Genomic DNA, 26,477 nt, shown 5'->3' on the forward strand with positions numbered 1-26,477 from the left:
TCATTCCTTCAGCCACCCATTTTTTTTAGTTTATCCATTCATCTCCTTCTCTATTCTCACCCTTTCGTCATGATCCTCATCCACCTTTTTTCCTTCTGCCCATCCTTCCCTTCTTCATCCATTCATCCATACTTACTTTTCCCTAATTTATTTCACCTCTGATCCTCCCTCTTCTCTCACCCATCATCCTTCCTCTTTCACTCATCCACTTATCGATCCTCCCCTCCTCATTCTTTCATCCCTTCATCCTCACCCACCTTTCCATCAATTCTCACCCTCCCCAATTCATTAATCCTTTCATATTAACTCCTTCATAATTCATTCAGCCATCAGTTCTTCATCGTCATCTTCCCTTCCTGCAGCTCATGTCTTTCTTGTCCCTCTTCATACAACCCCTCAGGTCAGTCTCCAAACTCATGACCAGGTTAAGGTGGGATCATTGATGGGCCAGTAAATCTTTGCCGTTGGCTTATGGCCCCTTTTAACAACAGACCTCATCACTGCTGACGAAGTGCCAACTGTCCGTTCATCTCTCGCTCCATCACTCATAAACATCATCTGAGATAGTTGGGTGAGACATCCATGTTCTGGAAGGAGTGCTCCATCCTTTCCTGGTGTAGTTGTCATTCTGTTATTCTGCCTGTCTGGCATCTCAGGGCCAACCTTGCTGAAGGTTTAAGAGCCACAAGCTGCATGTAGCTCGTTTTTTTTCTTTATTTACTGATAAAATTTTGACATAAGTTCATGACACAGTTCCCATAAACCTCCACCTCTCATTGCAAGAGTGCTGTTTTTGTGTGAATAAAACCAGGAGAAAACACTGGTGGAAAGAATAGATTTGACAGAATAATTAACTTAAGCATTGAAATATAGCTTCCTTTTCAATACATTTAAAATCATACCAGAAAAACATTGCTTTTAAGAGAAAAGATTATTTGTTTATTTATTATTTGATTATTTAAGAGACAAAGCAAAGACTAGAATTCAAAATAGAAGTTTTATTTTTCCGGGAAAAGCATGTCATTTTGTCAGGCAAAATTGTTCCCCAAAATTTATATCCACTGGTTCATTTATCATATCCAGCCGTTCAATTCCGTGCTAAGATAAATAATCAGCCAACCGCACGGCAGCAACTCAACACATTTAGTCTTGTAGACATGGTTAAGATGAGTTGCTGAAGTGCAAACTGAGCATCAGAATGAGGAAGAAAGGGGATTAAAGTGACTTTGAACGTGGCATGGTTATTGATCACAGTATTTCAGAAACTGCTGATCTGCTGGGATTTTCACACACAACCTTCTCTAGGGTTTACAGAGAAAGTCTGAACAAGAGAAAATATCCACCGAGCAGCAGATGTCTGGACCAGAATGTCTTTTTGATGTCAGAGGAGAATGGACAGACTGGTTGGAGATGATAGAAAGGCAACAGGGAGTTAAATAATTACTGGTTCCAACCAAGATTTGCAGAAAATCATCTCTGAACACACAACGCGTCTAACATTGAAGGGGGAGGAGGGGAGCCGGTAGAAGAAACTTACAAAATATAAGAAATGAACAACTTCAATTCGACCCGAACATTTTGATTACAGATTTACAGTAAACTGAGGGGTGCAATTATATTTCTTATTGTTCATGATTACAAAACGTATAGACCACTATCAGGACGAGGAACCACTTTACCCAGAGTAAAAGAAAAAAAAAAAAAAAGTCTCTGAGCAAGATCACGTACCCCAGCTTTAAATCTTGGCTTTCTACAAGCATTTTGCCTTGTCAGCCTGTATTTTGTTTTACATGTCACACTTTCAACATATTGTAAGAGTTTATGAAGTTTCTGACAGTTTTTCAGCCTTACATTTAGACCAGAGGCGTCCAACGTCAGTCCTCGATGGCCAGCATCCTGCAGGTTTTCCATGTATCTCTGTTCCAACACACCAGCTTATAGTGAATGAATCCGGTAGTCTATGAAGCTCTGCACAATGGCTGATTCATTTTGAGTCAAGAGTGTTGGAGCAGGGATGCATGGAAAACCTGCAGGATTGTAGCCCTTCAGAACCCTAAGCTGGACTCCCCTGATTTAGAGGATAACTGCACCGTTTTAAAATATAACACACAATTGATCACTTGGTTGCTGTCTGTAGGTGGAGGTCGCCAACATAAACATATCATCTTGGGGGTTTGCTGCTCAAAAAGTTTTAAGAAGCACTGAACCAGCGCAGCTTCGAGATGTGGTGGAACGGGAGATTCTTTTCATGGAAGTGTAGCCGACAAATCTGCAAGAGCGTAAACCTTCTTAGTAACAGAAACATCTTGAAAATGTAATAATTTTCTCCCCCGTCCTCTAACTGCACTGTTGTCTGCCTCCCCCTCCGTGTTTGCTCCCCTTTTTACCTCTGGTGTCGTTGCTGGGTGATGTAAATCACGTCAGTATTGGTTCACCAGTACGCGATCGTCTACCCAGACTGTAAAATATGGAAAGATTTATCTACTGCTGGCCGTCTTTGGCGACTTGAATCTCGCCAATGTGTATTTATAAGTCCAAATCTGTCACTCTTGATGATATATTGTTTATGAAACACATGGCTGTCTGTTTATCCAAAATTATTGGGACCTCTGTACCTCACGATTTAACAATGGCTGAAGCAAACAACTAAATCAGCGGCCAATTATCATTTGTGTGTTGCAAGAAAACCATCAGCTCAGGGCAAGGACGTAGGTTGGATTCAGACATCAGTAAAAGTCATCAACAGAGCCACCAGAAGACAGACAAGAGTTTCTTTTTTTTTTTATTTTTGCACGTATTAAAGATGTTTATTTGCAATATCATGTTATTTAGAGCAACTAAAAAAACATAAACAGGCATGTTTAAAATCCAAAATATGTCATTTAAGGTTTGACATCAAGGTTTTTCATCTGTATTGAATACAAGATTAGGAAAGTATCTAAACGCATCTAAATCAATCTCACCTGCTTCTGTTTGATAAGCTCCTGTTTGCCTGTAGAGACTACTCAACATGCACTCAATGATTCTTCCAAATTCTCCTGTTGTGTGTAACAGTTCAGGGTCAAACAAATCAGACAGTAGTGAGACCTCTTCTGGTTTTTATGAATCATCTGTGAAAGTTTCAGATAACAATGAAATGGCAGCGCTGCGATCTATGGAAGAAAAATAAGTTATTGCATCTATAATTCAATTTTTTAAATAAAATTTTAAATGTAATAATGGTTTTGCTCCAGAACTTTTTAGTCAAATTATCTCGAGATGAAGGAAGCGATGCACAGAGACTGTATATCGGTAAGGTAAAAAACATTGATTTTCTAATATACATGATTTTCTTTCTCTTTTAAAGGTCTATGACTGTGGACGATCCCATGAACATTTTATAGTGTCTGGTTTATGTCGTACATTTTTGGCTAAACATTCAGCTGTAGTTGTATAGTTTTTGTGACATTGTTTATATATATATATATATATATATATATATATATATATATATATATATATATATATATATGTATACACACAGTTGAGCCACCTCAACTGGTTCCTCTCGATGCGAAGGAGCAGCGGCTCTACTCTGAGCCCCTCCCGGATGACTGAGCTCCTCACCCTATCTCTAAGGGCGAGCCCGGCCACCCTGCGGAGGAAACTCATTTCAGCCGCCTGTATACGAGATCTCGTTCTTTCGGTCACGACCCACAGCTCATGACCATAGGTGAGGGTAGGAACGTAGATCGACTGGTAAATCGAGAGCTTCGCCTTCTGGCTTAGCTCCTTTTTCACCATGACAGACCGGCGCAGAGTCCGCATAACTGCAGATGATGCACCGATCCGTCTGTCGATCTCGTGCTCCATCCTTCCCTCACTCGTGAACAAGACCCCGAGATATTTAAACTCCTCCACTTGAGGCAGGACCTCACTCCCGACCCGGAGAGGGCAATCCACCCTATTCCGGCTGAGGACCATGGTCTCATATTTGGAGGTGCTGATTCCCATCCCAGCCGCTTCACACTCGGCCGCGAATCGCTCAAGTGAGAGCTGGAGATCATAACCAGATGAAGCCAACAGGACCACGTCATCTGCAAAAAGCAGGGACCCAATCCTGAGGTCACCAAGTCGGATCCCCTCAACACCTCGGCTGCGCCTAGAAATTCTGTCCATATAAGTTATGAACAGAATCGGGATAAAGGGCAGCCTTGGCGGAGTCCAACCCTCACGAAACGAATCTGACTTACTACCGGCAATGCGGACCAAACTCTGACACCTGTCGTACAGGGACCGGACAGCTCGCACAAGGGGTCCGGTACCCCATACTCCCGGAGTACCCCCCACAGGTGAGGTGAGTCCAACTATATCTAGCCGGAACCGCTCAACCTCGTGCACAAGCTCAGGCTCCTTCCCCACCAGAGAGGTGTCATTCCACGTCCCCAGAGCCAGCCTCTGCAGCCGGGGATCGGACTGCCAGGGTCCAATTAGTTGCAATTACTTTCCCCTACCCCTCTGTATGTATATATATATATAAATATATATATAAATATATATATATATATATATATACATACAGAGGGGTAGGGGAAAATAATTGCAACTATTTATTTATGTGTTCAAAATACATGTGAAAAGGAAATGCTTTAAAACAATGTCACAAAAACTATACAACTGCCCTATAAATATATATATATATATATATATATATATATATATATATATATATATATATATATATATATATAAAAATGAAAGCATATTTTCTTTACATGTTTTACATAAAAGCCACCTTATGCCTATAAGGGGACTTATTGCATGTAGATATGCTGAAAACTTTGACGTCTGCTGGCAGTAAATGTACAAAAATAATTGGATGCATCTAATTAAATTATTTATTTGAATTTTTTTTTCATTTCATTTTTATTTATTTAATTCAAAACAACATAAAAATAAATACAAAATGAGACTGCCAATTAAATATGGCTTGAATGAAAAGGAGCAGAAAGAAGAGCAATCTTATGATATCTGCCCCATATCTGGTGCTTAATTTCATGATCATCCATTTAACAATATTCACATACAACATCCAGTTGTTCCAAAATTTGCATTTTTATGATGCTTAAAGACAAGTGATGTCATCAATACTGCAACTTTCCTTCTGAACAACTGCAGAAACCTTCGCTTTCTTGGTGTTTAGCAGCCCATACACACGGCTTCCCGTGTCCATGGTCCTTCCATCTATCTGTAAAACCATAACCATCTGTCCCCAAGTATTTCTCCACCCTATTTTGAACTTATTACAACTTTGTACTCCTGCGTTTCACAACAAATATTTTTCCAACAGAGATTAATCTGGACATCCTAATGTAAGCCTTTATTCACTGTAATTCTGTTTTACAACACAAATACAGGTCACCTGAAAATGATTGGCTCAGGCATCGGGTCTATAGTATGTTAATTATTAAAATAAGCATATTGTCTTCCTTTTCATATGGAGAACCACTGAAGATATGATGATAGAAATGTGGGACAGTATTTGGTTTAAAGCAGTATGTCCGCCTGCGTGGCTGCTTTTGTTCTCAGTATAACAACCACCTTGTCTTTGTGATGCACTCCCTGAAATTTGGTGTTTGTATTTATAATGCAGCATGACTGTTGTGAGGTGGGAGTTGCTCTCTGCCCGCTGCAGGTGCAGCCCATTAAACTATGTAACATGCTAAAGCTGTGCTGAACCTCAGCCAACAATTAGAGTCTTCCTACCTATAAACCTCTGCGACAGCTTGTTGGCTCTCAGCAGAAAATGTTAATCTTCCTTGAATCCAGCCTTGAATGCAGAAAGCATCAGTTCTTTTTTTTTTCAACGTGTAGTCTCATGAAACTTACATTTCCTGGCCTCATTGTGTGTTTTTAGGCATCAGTGTTTTCACAAGATAAACTCTATGTTCATTACGAAGCAAATAAGTTTGACTAGCTCTCTCTCCTCAAGGATTTTCTCATCCTAAAATTAAATCCATACTTGGAGCAACCTATCTAAGGAAATACCCCCAGAGGCAGAGCCGCTAAAAGCTCCAACATGTGTACCTTGTCTATGAATGTTGCAAAATTTAAATGGTCAAATTATGTTAGCAGTGCTGAGTGAAAGTGAAAGCGGTCATGGTTTTTATTCATCTTTGCTTGATCGGAGAAAACTTTCTGCATTTGAAGGTACATAATTTAAATGACAGAAGATGACTGTGTGACAAGTTCTGGAGGGGCTCTGAGTCACTTCCCTGTGAGCTGTCTGCAGTCTGGACATTCAACATCCACTCTGGCAAAGCACTCTGCAAGTTAAAAGGCAGGACAGCTTCCATGAACACGCTGAAATGATTTCAGTACCAAAGGAGGAGTCTTTCACATCTTCCCTTATATCTGTCTGATGCTCTGAAGGACAGATATGCTCTTCGCACTCCAAAGTGCCTTTTTGTCAAGTTCATTTTTCTTTTTAAGCAATTATTGTTACTAGTAATTTAACAAATGTAAGGCTTGATTTATATACATGGTGTCACCACTGTAGGTACACAGAGGCTTGATGCGAACCTCTTCCAGACTTGCAGACATGCTGCGCTGCTTGATGCACAGTTACAGTACGTGGAAGTACTCCATTGTGATTGGTCCATTTTCATGAGTTTCCTCGCTGAGTTTGTGCGCTAACCATGGAAGAGAAGCTGCAACATGACGCCGTCGCCCTCTGCTTGATGGCAAAAGCAGATTTCACTTCTACTGTATGCAGACACCATGCCATGCTAACACACACAAATGACCAAGAGACACAGGAATGGTGAGTTTTGGAGAAAACAAAGGAAGACTTTTAAACTGAAATTGCAGACATCAGTTTATTCCTCACAAATGAAGAAGATGAGAACGAGATGTTCTTCATGTTGGTTGGAAGCACTTGGACCATGTTGAGCATTTTTCCAGAAGAGGAGACTGAGGCACAGCATCCAGCAGCATATTAGCATCCATTTTTTTCATCTTTGTAATTTATTTATTCATTAGTTTGATCTAATGTTGAGCTTTATTATGTAGAAATTAACATGCAGATGACATAAAAGTTCCATTAAAGAGAATATATTCAAATATTTAAAGTAATTAGTTACTTTGGTAATGCTGTAATTTAGTTACTTTATGAGAAAAGTAACTAGCAACTGTCATTAATTACTTTTTTCAAAGTAATGTACCCAACACTGGTGTTTTATCACATTTCATTAATTTATTTTCTATGATAAGTAACAATATTTTATTCTTTTGCGCAGTGGTTCCCAAACTGTTGTTCCTGGACCCCAATTGGGTCCCCCAAAATGGACAGGGGGTCCCTAAGGCTTTGACTGTTCAGAGCCAGTGTAATTTAAATAAAGACCAGGTCCAGACAAGTGTATATGCTCATTTTTTTTTTTATTCAGGTGTTATATTCACATGGAACCAGTATTTGAAAAAACGCGTCTAAGAAATGCCAAAGTCCAGATGATTTGTCCGTATTTTAATGAAAAGCATATGCAATGCTATGTGTTGATAATTACCTGAACTTTGGTTTTATTATAGGAAAGTATGGGCTCAGTTTAAAGTCAAAGATTTTGTAGCTGTAAATATCAAGTTTAAATTTGTAAATCATGTTTTATCATCCTGCAAAAAAGCAGATCTGTTCATTTACAACCCAAAATCTTTGAATTTATATAGATCCTGTAGAAAGGGACTAGCCAGAATGCTTGTTTAGAGTGAAAAGCAGCTCATGAAAGCATAAAACCAAGTGTGATTTTAACAACAACAGTGGGGGAGTCCACAGCTTTTTGGAAGTTGATGGAATGGAGTCCTCAGGGTAAATAATTTGGGAGTCTCTGCTTTCATGCAAAGATGCTTCCTTGGGCTGCTTAATTTCTTATAGAGGCTTTATTAAAGTACACAAAACAGTTTAATGTTGGGCTCTTCTATATTATTTTATTCCGATTTTTTTCTCTTCCCTGCTATGACCATCCCAATTCTTTCCCCCTCTTCAACTTCCATGTGGTTTGTAATTGTGATGTCTATTTCAGAATAAGATCCATCTGTATGGCAGTATATTAAAAATACAGCTTGGGCTTGGTCACCTTTGCTCTACCAGACAATGATGTAAGTGAACTGAGATTTGAAAGATGAGCTAATTTGACCATGCATCTACATACACTCACCTGCCACTTTATTAGGTCCACCTTGAAAGTTTTGGACCACCTTTACCTTAAAAACTGCCTTAATTCTTGGTATAGACCCAACAAGGTTTTGGAAACATTATTCAAAGCTGCCCTACTTTGCAATCTGGTGACTGTGGAAGCAATTAGAGTACAGTGAACATAGTCATGTTTAAGAAAGCATGTAAAGATGATTTGAGCTTTTATAACATGGTGCATTATCTTGCTGCAAGTATCTATCAGAAGACGCTACACTGTGCTCATGAAAGGATGGACATGGTCATGGACATGGGATTGGCAATGTTTGTGTTAACAAACAGTTGAACAGGTGGATCTAATATGTTTTTATATGGATTTCTCATCATAAATTAACATACCTGGCCATCTGTGCCTGCCTAGGAGATTGATAAGAATGATACTTGCAAGCTGTTCTAAAATTGGAGAGGACCTCTTAATGGTGGTGATCAAAATACATTTCACAGAGGGTCAGGACATCATAAAAGGTTTGCAGTCCAGCCAAAACTCTTTTACTGCATGATTGAGATGCTGAAACTCAATAAAACATTGTGCAAGCAGGTCTTTAATATAATTATTCTGCAGTTATATGAAAAAAAACTTAAATGAATAGATGTTCTTTCCATTTACACCTAATCATTTCATTACAGTAATTTTTTAGTCATGTGGTAAGTAGCTCTATTCAACTTAAAAATCTCTCCAGCAGGATTACTTGACACATGACCCCATCAGCCCTGTGCTGTCTGTCTTTTATATGTGCACTGATGGTGATAATAAACAGAGACAAGTCACTGAAAGAAAAAATTTAACTTTATTTGATTTTATACTTACCAACACTTTGAAATTAAAACCTATGTAATTACTCACAACTAATATAGATCTGCACATAGCAAATAAATTAATCGAAAATAGTTACAAAGTTCTACCACTTTTTTTCTCCCAAACTGCAATACAAGCAAACATAAGTTGAGAAACAAAATAAATGCGTTCATTCTTTTTTTTTTTTTTCCTGCTTTTGCTGCCACAAGGAACGTGGATAAAATCTCCCCAAAAAGCATGTTTTCAGCAAGCTACACTGCTCTCTTGACTCTAATAAGCTAATAAGGAAATAACTGAATAAATAATTGCACATTGCACCCTATTATTGCATTAGTTGCAGTTTGTTTCGAAGTCGTAGTATACTCAGTCATAGACACAAATGTAAATACAGTTTTCAAACACTGAGTAACACATTAATATTGATGTTACTGAAATCACACTGCCATTACTTACAACTCAATAATCCTGCTTTGCAATTGATTTCAAATTACACAAGACCTAATTTGTCAAATGCACACTCTAGTTGTGTAGAAATTTAGTCACTGATGTTTTAAGCTTAAGCAAACATTTTAGTTTACATGCACTGAAAACTGTTGTAAAAAAGCCACAATACCCTTGAGGATTTTCTTTGCTGTTGCAATGTATGGGTAATTCAGAAAGAATGACCTCTTAGGTATTAGTGAGCTGTTTTTAAAAAGCAAGAATGCAAAAATGAAAATAAAAGAAAAAAAAGTATAGTTACAACATAATTTCAGCTTGTTCATTTGACAAACATTCCCATTAAAGTACAAGCAATGACAAGAAAAAATAAAGAAAAACATAAATCCATTTTTTTTATGCTAGCACGACTACTTGAGTTCACATCAAAATGTAAAAATTATTGCAGAATAAACACTGACTATGCATTGTTCAGTATATTGAAACAGCATTTGGTCCATTTACATAATCACATTTACTATATGTTGTCAAAGCAACAAAAGATATTTTGGAAAATATTTCTGCTTTGATTTTGATGAGGTGAGACACCTCTTTCATGTCTGTAGGATATATATATATTATGTCAATTATCAGCTAACTTAGCTTAGCATAAAGACTTGGAATAGAATGTCTACCACTTATGATGCCAGTAACAACCAGTTTATTGTACTGAAATAGCTTGCCGTTAAGCTGCAAATTAGTAAAGCAGGATTGCTTTAGACCAAAGTATTACCATGCATAAACTTATCATCAGGTGCTAGGTAGTTCAACAGCCAAACTAGCTGTTTTTTTTGTCTGCAGGATTCAGGCTAAGTTGACTTTGGTGAGTACTAGCACTAGCTTGACATTTAAAACAACAATAAGTCATAGAATAATTTTAATTGAAGAATGCAAATAAATCAAATCATGTTAACTCAAATATTCATTTTCAACCAAATGGAGCTTGGCTAGCTGTTTTCTTCTCTATTCATGTTTACGCTAAGTTTAGTTAGCGGAATGCTAATGGTAGCTTGCCATATTACATGTAGGGATTCGTCATATCACTGTCAAATGAGATTGTAAATAAACATGTATCCCAAAATGTCAAAGTTCTCCTTTAAACTCAGTGTAAGCTAATAGAAATGTAGCAAAAGTTGTTGAAAGAAAGTGATCCTTTATAAATGCAGAATATTTCATTGTTGGACTGTAGTTTGTGATTCAACCATAACATTCAACAGCTGTTTGTTTTTGTCAACACTGAACCGAGCTCACCAGAGTTTAGGAAGATTACCCAAGTTGTCCAGTATCTGTAGAACCTCCTCACAAGTACAAGTTGTGAGAGGTTGTTGAATTACTGAAGTTTACCAAATATCACCCATATCTCCCTCTCATATTAGGTACAACACAACAAAATCAACTTAGCTTAAGTTTCATAATCAGTGAACAAAAAGTGTGTGTGCATCACCACACCATAGATAAATACATGCTGGCTTTTGGAAAACCAGCAAAGCAGGAATTCTCATCCAACTTGTCCTTTTTTAAATAAAAACAATTAAGTTGCCGACATGGTAATGACATGATAAGACATTCAAACCTAAAGCGTCAAATCAACCGCATGACAATGAAAATAACATAAGATGAACAATCGTGAAAAAGAGACTGAGTGGTCACGTCCGCCCAGGCCCCATGGGTTCCCCCCATTGAACCCCTGAACATTCCTTGGCCCCAAAAAATACTGTTGGGCTTGGTCCAAACGTTCAGACCTCTATGCCGGTAACAATCGGCTTCTTTCCCTTGTTTTTTTTTTTTTTTTTTTTTTTTTTAAGCCTCTGTTAAAAGCTTGTACAAGCAGCGAAGCTGATATTTTTCTGGAATAAGTGAAGGAAGCCGAAAGGTTTGGACGCAACACCGGGTTTTTAAGTCCAACTAGTCCTCCCACATCAGAGGCAATCCAGAGTAAAGTGTTGAATAGTCTATTGCATGAGCGCCGCGTAGTTGACTAATGTGCTAAATCACATTAATCCTTGTACAAAACAAATACAGTATTATAATAATAAGTAAACAATCATTTAAAATTTCAGTCAGTGTTTTAGCCACTGATTTTTCACTAATTCCCATTCATGCATCTAAATACTAATAATTGGTGTAGATAAAAAGGAGGCTATGTTGGGAAGTTTTCCATCTGGGCAGGGAGTAGGACTAGACGTGAGTGGCCAAAATGTTGAAAAAGTTTGTGGAAAAAAACAGGAGCACTAAGATATAACATGTGAAGGAGTACATACACTGAACAGGCTTTCTGAAATACACAACAATACAACACTGAACACATGCACTATAAGCAATAATGTAAATAGAGGAAATTAACATGAGAAGGGAGGCTCTAGGAGTGATACCATTGGCTTGAAAGGGTCATGTGATGCAGCAAAGAGTCATGGGCAGAGATTAGACGAAGATGCAAATTAGGACAGAAGCAGTGCAATCCAATTTTTTTTTCTTTTAAAAATATTTTATCAAAATTTGATCATTTGGCTACATCCCACCACACACTCCGCCGATAGCATCACTGAGCAGCTGTACTGTAATATGCAAATAACTATGTTCTACAAAAATGCTCAATCTTTTACTAGTACTTTTTTATACTGTTAAATGATGTTCTATTACGCAGCACTGAGACAGAGAGAAAGCAATAGACAGAGAGAAAAAGAAGTAAGATTAACACAAGTAGTTTCTAATAAACATTCAACATGCTTTAACAGTTCTCTAAAAAAAATCTAATCAACAGAGTTACTTTTTTGTATTTCTTTTTTTTTCCTTTTTATCTTTTAACTTAATTTGGCTCTCCAGAAAAAAAGTGAGCGCCAAACCCTCCCTGATATACTGTGAACCAGGGCGGAAAGGTGGTCAGGGTTTTCGGAGAGCCAGAGCCAGAGTCCGAAGGGCTTCATCAGGGTTGTCTGCGGTAGTCAGTCATTGGAAAGGGCCAAACGGAGGAGCCAGTCAGGGATTCAGGATGTGGTCATGGAAGATGGGTCGTTCCACATTGCCGCCACGTCTCTGAACCTAAAGGAGGATTATAGTCAAAGTAAACGTTTCTATTTTACTAAGAAGTAAAATTACAGCAAAATGTAAGAAAAATGTTGTTTCTCCCAAACTGGTGATATATCTTATATAACTGGAATGCCTGATTAGTCACCTTTACAGCCAGATATGAATAGGAAGTATCATCAGTGCCCTTCAAAAATGTGCCAAAATCTCAAGATTTAAGTTCCATCAGGCAGTAACACATGTACGAATGACTGTCATCTAATATTGGAATGACAATCTAATGCCAGTAAAAATCCACTTTCACCAGAATCTGGGACCTAACTACATCTTTTAAAATGAAAACAATCCCCTCGCAGAACCAGAATCATCACAAAGTACCTCCAGAATTTGGGAGTGGAGTGATTGTAATGACCCGCCACAAGTCCAGACCTCAACCTGACCCAACACTAGGATCAGCATGGTCATGTTGTTTGTCCCAGAGTAACGAACAACCATGCTGGTTGACGAATAAGATGCGATCCCACAGCAAAATGTGACCAGCTGGTGACCAGTATGGGTAGGAGGTACCAAACTGTTGTAGCTATGTCTGGATGTTCCACATGATTCTGTTGTCCTTGAGGGTAAAACAAACTAAGTGTAAAAATTGAAAATTGTTTTTTTTTTTTTTTTATTACTGTGGGAGAGTGCATCTAGTTGACCAAGTGAGATTTTGACAAAGGTGCTGCTCATTCCACAAACATACCATCCTTACAAAGGACCCCTCATTGAAAAGCTTTCCAATGATGGATAACACATCAGTTTGTATGAACCAATGTAAACGTCTTTACTTTCTGTGCTGAGTTCAGATAGCCAACCTTGCCAAATCTTATTCTGATTTTTCTGAGCTCTCTGACCTTGCATTGATGAGGTACTGGGCCAGGCTGATGTTGGCGGGGGTCCCTGTGATGGTGATCTGGCGCTCCGATGACCCTTCCATGGCGTTAGCAATTTTGATCTGCGCCCCAGACATCTGACGGATCTCGTTGATTTTGGTTCCCTGGCGTCCGATTATGCAGCCTATTAGCTGGGAAGAAAATGGGGGCGGGACTTAGCATTGACACAGAATATGAAGGAGATACTCTACGGTGTATGTGAGTATGGACCAATCTTTGCCAGGCTTTCAGTTACAACTTTCTTCCTCCTTATTTGGGTCAAACAAGTCATTCACATTAAGGTCATTCATTTTACAAAGCTGACTGCCTTTGGCTGCACTGTATCTCTGCTGTAGAAAAAGAGATTACAGTAGCTGCAGCTGAGCTGCTGTCACATTGCATCGTTTATAAGTTGAACAAAGAGCCATGTTTAATGATAACAGAGTGGAGCTTCTGACAACGTAAATCCAACCACATTTGGAAGTTTGAACTTTAATAGGAGTTGTTCTCTGATGGTGTCTTGTTTCACGTTGGGCTCCTTTAGGTATTCTGGAGAATGTCTAAAGCAATTATTTAAGAATCAGTCGCTCCAATCTATTAACAAAAAGGCCTTTTACCAAAGAAATGTAATAGTAATTTTTTGGAAAGATTTGAAGTGTTTTGTCTAAATGGCAATTTTAAGGGTAGCATAACAATTTGAGGATATGGGCAGCAGAAGGAAAGAAAGCAAAAAGTCTCTGAATAAAACTGCGGAGTAAGTGTGACAGGCAATAACAGAAGACCTATTGTATTTCTTTAACTGCCTCAACAATATTGTCTTCAAACTGTTTTGTTGCTAAAAGCAATATACAGGCTATTATGTATAAATTGGCAGCTTTAAAATGAAAAACGCTTTATTTTAAATGAGGGGAAATATGATGCAGACAAATGACAAATGAAAATGCATGGTTTGGCATTTTTCACACTGTGACAAATATACTCACATCATTGGGAATGGTGAGTTCATGAGTACTGGCCTGGTTACTGGCATCCAGACCTGCTGCTAAACACAGGAAGCAGACAGAAAGAGGAGAGGGGGGCAAAAGGACAGAAAAGAGTTTGGCACATTGAGGGAGTAATTGATGAACTCTATTGACAGACAAGCAGAGTCTACGTCTGTTAGAAATTGTCTCTATTGCGTGACAATTTGGTTTCTACTCTCTAAGTGGAAAATAAACTCTAACAAAAACTGCATTCCTAGTAAAAGAGAGGATACTAAGGGAAAGCTAGAAAACAAAAGAAACCTCAACATCTACAAGAGCAGACCACCAGCAGGCCATGTCAATGGCAGTGCACCACAGAGACCATAAGGAGAAGAACGACAAGAAGAAGAAAAAGAGAAAGGACAGAAACAGGAAAAGAAAGAGAAAGAGAAAAAAGGAGGAAGAGAATGTGTTTGTCTCTACAGGTAAAAACGAGAGAAGGATCTTTGGTGAAGAGGATCATTGTGTAGGTGGGTACGTACCGGGGAAGGCAGGGGTGGTCTGTCCAAGGGGGGTAAAGGGGGTTTGCTGCATAGCCAACTGGTGGAGCTTGCTCAACTGCTGAGGGGGGGAGGAGGAGGACAGCAGAGCTATGAGGTCATCATTAAAAACACACTCTGGCGCACACGCTCGCACACAGACACACACACAAATAGAGCTCTGTCCGAAATGCTACAAGAGCAAAGAAAGGATCTGAGGAGAAGTAACAACACAGACAGGTGAAGGACGAAAGTCAAGAGAGACAAATAGAGAAAATAAAGGAAAAGAAGAAACTCATAAAGGACTTGGCCTGATTGGAGAGTTCTTGTGTTGTTTCAAAAATTGTTTCAATCTTGAATTTCCCCTCTGGGATGAATAAAGTATGCTTGATCTTGAGCAATAAGCCCCACCCCTCATACTGTTGCTATGGCTGGAGCAATCCACTCTAGGATGTCAGTTCTATCAATTATATACCAACATGCAAATTGGTGACTGAAACACAAGATTTCTAGTAAACTTTAGTATGAACCTAAAACTATTTTAAGTATGATTGGGAATTACACACAATGGACCCAAATGGTTGAGTTAAAAGTCCTTCTTCCCTGAAATGTGTTCTGCTAAAGGTCACTTCCTGTTTGAAAGGTTTTTGTGTTTTTGTTTTGTCCTACTATTGCCGATTGCATCATACATGTGAGGGAAGGTGTTTCAATCACAAGTGAAAATTAAAACTGGTAAATTGATCCATTAATTTGGCTTCCATTTGAAAATACTGTGATAGAGTTTTTGTCTTGAATTGGATGAGTTGGACTAAGTTACACAGTGCTTCATTTTAAAAGCATGCAATTAATTTAAATCATTGAAACGAACAGTAATTAATTGGATATGAATAGAACCCACTTACTTTTTCTAAAAGGTGTTCTGAGATTATCTTTGTTGTGAATGTGCACTACATAATTAAAACTTTTACTGTTCAAACTTTGAACCTAAAAGTAATAACTGCAGTCTCCAAACACTTAAAACCACACCACTGTGATTTTCCCAGGTAACAGTAGGTGCTAAAAATACTCATCTTTGAGGATGAATTTCTTTTACTTCGTAAGGTAATTTTTTTAAATTTACAAGTTACCATGGTAACACATCTTCAACTGTCAGCAGGGCTCTTAGGGTATGATTTCACAAGTTCATTCTAACCTACGGGTCCTGCATATATAAAGTAACCTTGCCTGCCTCAAGCCGCCTTGCAAAAACAAACCGATTTTCACAACCATAAAGTCATTAAGTCCGATTTTCACAACCACAAATATGCAGTTGAAGGCTGGTTTTTATTTGGCCTGAAAAATGTATTTGTCAAATGGCAACAACAAAAGATTGCAGCCATTCATTGCACCCATCTTAATGACCCGCTTCAACCATCCTGCAATAAAAGTGGAAATGTTTTATACCTAACCGACCCACGGGCAACCTGCTGGTTACGTGTCACCCTGCACATCATTTGTGTTAAGAAAGTTTTCCGCTAAATTTTTCTGCTCTATCGTTTTATTACTCTTCTCCAAGACAGGCTAAACAAATGGCAGCGAGATTACAAGTGTTCTTGTAGACACTTTATACTATAGTAATAAAGTTGTAAGCTAATTATGACATGTGATTAATTGTGGAAAACTCAGAAATTTCACCAGGAGGATAGAGCGTTTTTTTTTTGTGGAAAAGGTTTATAGTTCATAAAGTACTTGGCCTGATTGGAGGGTTTTTATGTTGTCTCAATAAATCCCGCCCCTCATAGTAACTGGTGCTATGGCTGGATTGTTCCACTCTAGGATTGCAGTTATATAAATGATATACCAACACCCAAATTGGTGACTGAAACACAAGATTTCTAGTAGGCAGAAAATGGATGGATGGATGGATGGCGTGGCAAGGCACCTACATGCCCAAAATAATGTAAAATTCAGATGTGTACTGACTTTGTGATATGGTAAAAAGTGAAGGTGCTAATTTCAGGTGCTATCTCCATCATTACTGGTGTAGTTTCAATAGCCCTGGTAAAAATCCCCAAACTTATTTGATAAATGTGGGCCATATATATTTTATAATTGTCTGGTGGCCCCGTGAAATGGTCTTATGACCTCCATTGGGGTCCCAACCCTCACATTGCAAACCACTGAGCCGGAGGACTGAACAACACTTGTGTTGACATTGTTTAATTAACTTTTTTTTTTTTTTTTTTTTACATATTATTAGGAATGGTTTTACCTCACTTTATATGTGAACTTACCTATACTCCTAACGCATCAAGAAATGATAGTTGGCCTCACAGGTTCTCTTGTGTCTTGTCCAAACAAATTTCAAGAAAACAAATTATTTTACAGTCCTGATCCGTGATGCCATCTCCTTCATCATTTGTCCTCTACTTTTCTTTTAAGCAAAAATAAATATTTGAAATGTTTCAAGCCTCTCTTGTTAGGACTAAAGCTAGAACTTCTGGTAATTCCTTCAGACCAAGACCTTATGAGATTTGACAGCAAATCGAAGACAGGTAGGCAAGAGGAAGAAAAGTTAGAAGATATGGAAATACACATCATAAAAAAACCTGTATTAATATTATCAATTAATATTAATAAGGGCAGGAAGAAAGTAAGAGAAAAACTAGAGAAATTTGGAAGCAGTGGACAGAATGATGGAGAGTGCAGTGTGGACTGCCTCGTGGGGTTAGCACTCACATCTGGATGTGGAATGGCGTACTGTCCTTGAATGGTATAAGCCTGCAAACATGAGCAGAACAGCTTGTTGTTATCATGTGACCTCAAGTAAACATGTCCACAAAAACACATCCGTGCCACTTCAATGAATTTAATAACTTGTAAAATAGACTTTTATTTATTAACTGTTACCTTATAGAACAAGAGTGTCAAAATAAATAGACTAGCATTAGCAGATTATACTAGAAGACTATACAGACTTATAAACTTATATATATATTTAACTAATTGAGCTACTGTATATTGGTTTCTTGTAAGCCATGCACTACAGATTCCTGTCACGTTGTCTTTGTTTTCATCAATCAGATCCAGTTGAACTAAATCAATAAGGGACAATTCAGACAGCAGGGTGGTGACTGGAAGGGTGTGGAGAAAACCAGAGGAACGACCCTGAGAGGAGTGATGTGACTTGTCCTACTCAATGTGTGGTTTATTGGGGCCACAGAGGTCAGAACTGAGCTAAATTTCTTTTCATCTCTGTCAAGACAGCAACTGAAGATATACTGGAAGCTGATGATAAACATGTGTCATGTGATTTAGTTTTTGTTGCCTTTCCCAAACGTTTCCCTATAAGAAATCTAACATGCTCATTGGTGCCCAACAGCTCAATAAAGTATTGGGAGTTCTCACAGACGAAAGGCGGGGTACACCCTGGACAGCTCGCCAATCCATCACAGTAAATAAATCATAGCATCAAATTAAATATAAAAATTATTTAAAATAAAGCTTAAAAAATAAAATATTTAGCATGATTATGAACTGTCCACATTTTATATGAATATCCAGGCAAAATGTAGAATCAGGACATAATGTTGCCACTACAACTTAAAATAGAAGCAATTAGTGAATTCAGTCAGTTACAGTGAATTATTAGTGCTCATCAGAAATTTGCCAGGTTGAGTTGACATCTGATTAAAAAAAAATGTTTATCAGATGAGCATATTTACTGAAATTCTTATGGGTAAGCATAAATTTACCCCTTTGAGATGAAAGATTTTGGTTGACAGTTTTGGTTTTAAACCACTAACTGATCATCAAGTACAATGAGTTTAAAAATATTTGCGATAAAACTCTTTCGGCAGTGAAATTTTGTTATATATTTAGTTTAAAATGCACATTGATCAAACTAAGCTTGTTTTTTGTTTTTTTTTAAAACTTTTCTATTATTCCTGTTCTATTATTCCATTACCAATCGTATCTTTATTCTCTATTCATTGTTTATGTTGACTTTTCCTTTCTCTGTATATCAGGTTTTTCACCATGCATTCAGTGAAACCTCGGAGCCAAACTTTTAATGATGGTTTGGCGCATTAGCAGCTCCTATCCTGCCTGACTGACTATATATATGTCAATTTTAAACTCAAATCACTTGTTGCATTTCAGGCTCTATTTTAAAAAAAGTGAATCTATCAAAAAGACTTCTGTCTTGGTACATCACGAGAATGCTTGCTTAATTAATTGTAGTAAAAAAAAGTAATTTGAAGACTAAATTGTGTGTTTAGGGTAAGTTTCTTTAAATTTGCATCCTTCCTCTTTGTTTAATCAAACATGGCATAACTTTCATGATCTTTGGACCAATAATGATGAGTGTGGACACCATACCTATCCAGATACTCTCGTTACGACTAATAATTTTAATCTCAGTTCTGGTTCAAGTGGCTCTGGGTTATGGATGAAATTAAACAGCAGTGATGGTTTCATGCTCGTCAGGATGGGTAAAAGGGAGTGAGGAAGGGAGGAAGAGTGAGTAAAACCTGGTGCGACACTAACAGGCAGTGGCTGGTGCTGCAGTAAGAGGCTGAGGTTGGCTGTGGATGCCCCCAGTGGGTCTGCTCTTACCTGGCCACCTGAAAAAATGACAGGGGTGGAGGCAGGCTTGGGACGGTAGGGGATGGTGGCACCTTTCGGTGGGGACTGAGGAGAGCAAAGGAGGAGAGAGTGGGGGGAAGAAGAGGGGGTAAAATGTGGAGATAGTGTTAAAGCAGGAAAAAAGAGAAGAACAGAGAGAGAACGAAGTTGCATAAAGTAAGACCAGAAGGGACGGTGCCTTAGGGAAGACAACCTGTGACACTGACACAAAAGTGCTCTTCACTGTGCGCTCATGCTGACATAAAATGTCAAAATTGTGGTTCAGTGCACAACTAAGCTTGGATTTACCTGGAAAATCACTTTCAACTGGATAATGATGACTCAACATACTGCATTCTAAATATCTTTTTAGTCCATACTCTGGAGACTTACAGTCAAGTCACAAATGTCCTAGTATCCATGGCCGGTGCCATCATGAAGGCCCAATGGAGAACTGGCTGTGCAGATAGTTAAAATTAATGGTGCAAGAAGAAAAAAAAGAGACCTAATAGTGTGGACCCTATGATCCAAAGCAGCACTCTTATTCATACATGTAAGCACAAGAAAGGGATAAAGACAAGAAGGCAAAGAAAATAGTCAATAGTGGCAAAATAACAACCAATGCATTGGAGGAATTTCTCAAGAATGGGCTCAACATTCACTTTAGATAAATCGTAAATGGACTTGTACTAATATAGCACTTTTCCTGTCATGCTGACCACTCAAGGCACTTTACACTACTTGTCACATTCACCCACTCACATGCACAATCATATCCTGATAGGCACATCGGGGGTAACTTGAAGTTCAGTGTCCCAGGACACTTCGGCTCATAGTCAGAAGAAGCCTGGAATCGACCTCCCAACTTTCCAGTTGAAAGACGACTGCTCTTCCTCCTGAGCCTAAAAGCTTGTTATTTTCATGAATGTATTCATTGTTATCTGCGTTAACTGAGTTGATGATGAGGAAATAATGCTTAGTTCATGTACTATTTTTGTTACTGTCTCTTTAAGACCTTCCCTCCAAAAGGCATTGTTTGCTCTGATTAGTCAATTGTACATCAGTTGATTATTTCTTGCGTCATCTCTGTATACTGAGTCAGCCATTTTGAAATTCTTTAAAATTTCAACCAGAGCATTCAGTTCAGACGTAGTCTGATACAAACTCAACACATTGTACATAAAAAGTTGTAAAAGCTGAACACGTTGACAGAAATATACAATCATGAAAAGAGGAGATGACAGAATATGCTAATTCCCGCCATAGTTAGCTGATGCTAACATCAGCAACGTGTTATTTTGAAATTTTGACTTTGGACCATTTATACTCTCCTTGACTTCCAAATCATAATATGATTAGAGATTTTTCTGCTTCAGATGCAGGTCTTGTGTAAAAGTAACAGTATTGGAAAGCTAAATTGTTTTAGACATGTTAGCTTGTATGTTGTAATGTTGCCTGCCTTTGTACATCATGTATGTATTCAAATGTACATATATTTGTACATCTGATACAGCAGATGTTAGAGCTCTGTATAAATTACAAACAATTGTTTTCTTTAAAAATATTTACTTGTTTTTTGTGGAAAATACTTAATTATTAACTTTTTATGTAATTACAGCTATGGTTGGTGCCTATGTAGGCTCATACAGCAAAATGAATACATTACAGGTATATGTATGTTGTCATTTAATATCAGTGTTGTTCACAAGATGTTTTCAACCTAAAACAATAACTTTACATCACTTATCAAATCAGATTTGGTGTATATGCATCTTAAATGTGTTTATCCTATTCATAGCAGAATATACGTGGTACAATTAAAACAGTTCATTGCAGTTTAGTTGCGTCCGTTTGCCTGTTTGTGAATAAATGAATGAATAAGTGGACAATAACCATAACTTTCGGAACGTAGTATTAATTTGGTAAAGAGAAAAAAGTTTTGACTACAGATGGGGTATTTCTGTTGTTTGACAAACATTAAGAAGAGAAAAAAACTAATTGCAACTACATTTTTACAAATGTGAATCTTTTCACATTATGACATCGTCTTATTTACTTTCTTTTAGATCCTAATGTATGTCTGCAAAGTTTGATATTGGATCAAAACAAAGGCATATGATCAGATTTGTTTTGCTGTTTATTTTATCAATAAAATACTGATATGAAAAAGCTACTTTTTCTGATCTCTGGACTGCTGCATTTTCCATCCATCTAGTTAAATATTGACCTGATGCTACTTTAAAGCTAAAGTTCAGTGCAGAACACACCTCTTGCCTAGCATTATCTCAGTATGTCCTGGTGCCTTATTGGTTGTTGGGAATGTGTTTGCAGCAGTGCAGATTTTCTAATGTAAACTGAATGAAAACACCAGCAGATCCATCTGTATTGTAATAAAAGCAGCCGTACAGCACAGAAATGTTTTCTGAAGAGATCTCTTGATACAGCAGACTGAACTTCTTGCTGTATTAGCAATAATCTGTCCACCAAATCCAGTTTTCCTCAACGTTCCTGGCCTACATGAAGGCTTTTTTTATGCACTGCAGTATGACACAAAACAGAATTTCAGTGGTAAGGTTTATAACTCGCAAACAGTCTTCTGTTTCAGGCATTTCAGAGTAAATAATGTTCTTTGTTTCCCAATTTATGAGCCCCCCTTCCCTCTTTTTCCCCACTGTACCTCCAGCATCACCACACATATCTGTTTGACACACTGGATGATGGCTTCTGGGGCCCCTGAGATTGTCACCGCTCTCTCAGTGGAGTTGGGAAGCATGTCACCTGCAACCTGGACCTGAGCTCCTGTGGACTGAAGCAAAACACAAAATCACAAAGCATCAGGGATGCAGTAATTCATCATTCATTGACCCTGCTATCCGTTTAAACGGCTTCACAGTGAGTAAAAACTGAATGAGCTCTGAGCATTAAACTTCACACTGGAGATTGCGCAGTAATGGAAGGTTAAATAGGAATTATATGATCCATAAATATGGGATCTAGAGACTGTAAATAGGAATCTTGTGGATCTTCCATTCATAACATTAAACTTATGATTAATTTAAAGCTCATTGTGGCTGAAAAATGGTCGCGTACCTCTCTCATTTCTTTGATTTTGGAGCCACCTTTACCGATAAGGGATCCACACTGGCTGGCAGGGACGACGAGCCTCAGGGTTACTGGGGGTTTGCTGGTGGCTGGGCTGTTGCTCATGGAGTTGATTATATCCTGCAGAGGAGGGGAGAACAGGATCAGGTTTTATCAGATTAAAAAGCTTTCTGAACAGGATGTAAGCGTGAGGTGTTGGCAAGAAGAATAACAATAACTTCAGGGAAAGTTGTGCACTTTACCATACTCGAATGCTTCATTCACAGTTGGATCTTTATTCAACAGTCATACTGTTTTGAAATACCTTTTACAACCAAAAATATCCGTTTATGACATTTAAAATTAGCAACAGCTTCAAAAATTGCAATAATAAACTATTTAAAAAGTACCTGCTGTATTAAACAGGTACATAATTTTGTTTTGTGTCCTTAAATAATATAATGTAATCCACACCCCCTTTCCTTTCAGTTTTTTTCAGTTTCTCAGAGAGAACAATGGTAAGGTGTCATTTTACTTGACTTGCTTAACATGTTTCTCTGTCATGTGACAATCTCTGAAAAGACTTATTCTAGGCTATGTCCAAACGAGGCAGAAGCCAGTTCAGGTGTGAAAAAGGTGACGATAACTTGGAGAGACTTCACCATCCCCACAAAACAGATGTAGTACATACTACAGGGCTGTGGGGGGCGCTATGATGATTAAAGTGCAGCACTCTGCAGCTAAAACAAAACATATTGCATGTGTAAAAAAAAAAAAAGAAAAAAAAAAGAAGTTAACTGCGTTTTACTGTAAGTTAAAACCAGAAGAACATGGTGGAAGAATGGGTACAAAGCAAAAGACAAACATTCGCTTGAATTGATGAGGAAGCTGAGCTTCTTCTTTGTATTACGCTGGACTACAAAACCTAAAAGCACCACAACAGAGTTGGTAACTGGCACCATTGTTGTTGTGTTTGGCATGTGCTCTTTACACTGACGTCATATCCTCCATTTGTGCGGTAGCAGTTTCAAAGCGATCCACTTTGCTAGCTGGTTTTAGACATGATCATGGAAACTAATCTCCAGTTTTGTGTGGATTAAAGGACAGTTTGGATAAATACTTATGCAGTTTTACTTTAGTTTAGCCCCGTGTGGACGACCCCTTAGCTTCGATAGTTTTAAAGTGTTGTGCAATGACCTAATTCCTACTTAGCTCTGCCAAGGAGGCCATGTTTTACCCGGCGTTTAACTGTTTGTCTGTCTGTGTTCAAGATAACTCAAAAAGTTATGGGTGGATTTTCATGAGATTTTCAGGAGTTGTTGGAAATGTATAAAAGGAAGAAACTATTTCATTTTGTTGGTGATCAGGATCACTGTTTGGACGTAGGAACTTTTTAAATGCCTTAGCGGAGGTTTGCGCTCTCCGAGTGCTTTCTTAGTTGAATACTGCGACAACATAAACAAGTGTAAAAAAGTCGTTTCCCCTGATGTTTTTTTTTTTCTTTTTTTTTTAGCATTTACAGCTTATAATTCTTCATTGAGCCTGACCAGGTTCAGCCAATCAGAGAGGACTGGGCTATTTAGTTATGTTACTCTCTGGTCATTTGAAATTTGTATCTGCAAGCAGCACACCAGCGGACAGATTCATTTAAAAATGATAAGTAAAAGTCTGCTCTGTTTATTAATTAATAGCAGTAAAATGTTCCTGAAGTATTAAAGCAAAATTACCGGCTTGGTTCCTCTGACCTATTAGATTATTAATACTTGTGTGAGCAGTATCCTGCTTGTGAAGCTTCTGGATGAAGTCATTTTGAATATTTTATACAGGTTTTTATGCAGGAACTCAATATTTAGGGTAGCTTTTAAAAGCTTCTCTGAAATGTGACCCAGATGATGATATTTGCAGGGTGTCAGAAGGTTTAACTTGCCTAATCTTAATCTTTAATAGAGAAAATGTCTTATGACATTGAATATATATTCTTTACTTGGTTTGTGAAGAGGCATTGATGAAATTTCTTTGATCAGGGGTAAAATATATTCACCAGCCAAAAGTCTATTTTCTATGTCTTCTATTTGACCTCTTAAAGTTATTATAACCAGAATGGAGGAGATATGTAATAGTATGGATGCTTAGGGTTTTTTTGTTTGCTTGGTAACTTTTAACTTATCTTGCTTTTAATCAGTTTAATTTATTTGATGTTTTTGTAGCCGTTTTTGCTGTTTGTTGCTGCTTTTTAATGCTGTCTTTGCACCGTCGGCGACGCTTTTAATGTTTTAAATGAGGCACTTTGACGTGAAATGTGCTGTACAAGTAAACTTGCTTTGCCTTTGTGTTGCCAGTTAAGTCTTAACAATCAGAAACAACTCGGCTTGGTCCGACTGGAAGTGCGTTGATCCAGCGCCCAAATCAAAACACAGAACTGGCCCACTTTCAGAGGGTGCTGCAAGGTTAGATCAGCACATTTCTGTCCTATATAACTCGGCCAAGACTGCTTTGTATTCCGTCTGGAAGCGAGCCAGTGCTGGAATATGACTGAATACATTCACTTAAATACTGTCACCTTAAACTTTTAGAGGGAGTGGATGTACTTTTTGCTTCACTACATTTCTCTTGACAGCTGTAGTTCTTTACCATGTTTAATTTTGAGTATGAACATGAAATTTTGAAAGACTCAGTATAGTGAAAGACATTTTTTTCTATGTAAGAATAATAGATTTTCCCCAAATGAGGATTTAGTATTATTTCTTTGTAAAGATTTTCGTATTCTAATATAAAAATATTGGATGTATATTTCTCTTTTTTGTATGTATTAGTGTTTTACCTCCTCAAACTTGTAGGCGATCATGGCAAAGGCCTTGAAAATGGCATCTGTTGGCCCGGTGATGGTAACTATCCGCTCTGGGCAGTTCCCCTCTGAGATGTTGATGCGGGCACCACTCTGCGAGGAGAAGAAAAACAGGAAAATGTCCGTCAATGTAGACTTAATTTATGATTAGAGGTGTAAATATTGCACGTAGAACAGTTCTTACATCTTCACGCATCTTCTTCACCGTCTCCCCTTTCTGGAAGTAAAGAAAAGAATCAGCATTGAGGTGTTTTGTGTGTTCCCTGCAGGTGTTTTGATGCTTTACATGGTCTGCTTGTTGTGCTTATGATAAATACCTTTCCTATGATGCTTCCCACCTCCTGCAGGGAAAACAAAGACACAGCGTTTAGGTGCATCTGTGCCACTAGGGCTCTTTTTTTTAGATTAGTTTTCTTTAGATGGATAATTGGAAAGAGCAGAATTATTTGTGTGTTTGTACCTTGCCATGCATCAGCAGCCTGATGGTGAGGGTCACATTCAGTCCACCCTCCGATTGGACCTTGATGGGCTCCATGTTGGGATTGGATGTGAAGGAAGGGGCGTGGTCACGTGAGAGAGGAGATCAAGGGCCAACGTGAGTGTGATGGTGGAGTCAGCCAACCGGTCACCTGTCGGGGAGAGAGGAAGCAGACACACCAGTAGAGGTGAGGCTGAAAGTAGTAGCAGTTGGTTAGCTTAGCGTAGCATCGCTGCTACTTCAATTCTAGCAGGTAACAATGAAAGCTGCGACTAGAAGAACAGAATTTGCTGAAACTGGACGTGTTTTGATATATTTTATAATCTACATATGAATAAACAAAGCCATTTTTTTAAACAGCTGAACACAAATTATAAAAAATTCTCAGAACATCATTTAATTTTTATTCATTTCATCAACAGATTTCTCCCTGTTTGGTTCTTGTTGTGTCAACAGAACCAATAATGTGGATTTAAGGCAAGATTATAACAGTTTGGGTTTAAACAAATGCAGAACCACTCATTTATTTACATTTTTA

General features: G+C 38.1%; 1 protein-coding gene across 4 annotated transcripts; it reads right to left on the reverse strand.

Annotated features, from left to right (window-relative positions):
* Positions 1 to 12,402: 12,402 nt before the first annotated feature.
* LOC306773982 (poly(rC)-binding protein 3-like) lies at positions 12,403 to 25,996 on the reverse strand (the record flags this gene model as incomplete). 4 transcript variants are annotated; one of them, XM_079263943.1, is made up of 12 exons in its annotated part: positions 12,403 to 12,533; positions 13,412 to 13,581; positions 14,413 to 14,465; positions 14,934 to 15,012; positions 17,649 to 17,690; positions 19,527 to 19,601; positions 22,213 to 22,341; positions 22,626 to 22,757; positions 25,438 to 25,554; positions 25,646 to 25,678; positions 25,779 to 25,802; positions 25,922 to 25,996. In XM_079263943.1, 12 exons carry the CDS (start codon positions 25,994 to 25,996, stop codon positions 12,479 to 12,481), a joined length of 984 nt encoding a protein of 327 aa, XP_079120069.1. In that variant the 3' UTR covers positions 12,403 to 12,478. The 4 variants fall into 4 exon arrangements, with proteins under 4 accessions (XP_079120069.1, XP_079120068.1, XP_079120067.1 ...); XM_079263942.1 differs by having other exon boundaries at positions 14,934 to 15,009; positions 19,458 to 19,601; XM_079263941.1 differs by having other exon boundaries at positions 19,458 to 19,601.
* Between the last annotated feature and the right edge of the window lie 481 nt (positions 25,997 to 26,477).

This window comes from Telmatherina bonti (assembly GCF_933228915.1).
Source record: "Telmatherina bonti genome assembly, chromosome: 24".
Classification (NCBI taxonomy): domain Eukaryota; kingdom Metazoa; phylum Chordata; class Actinopteri; order Atheriniformes; family Telmatherinidae; genus Telmatherina; species Telmatherina bonti.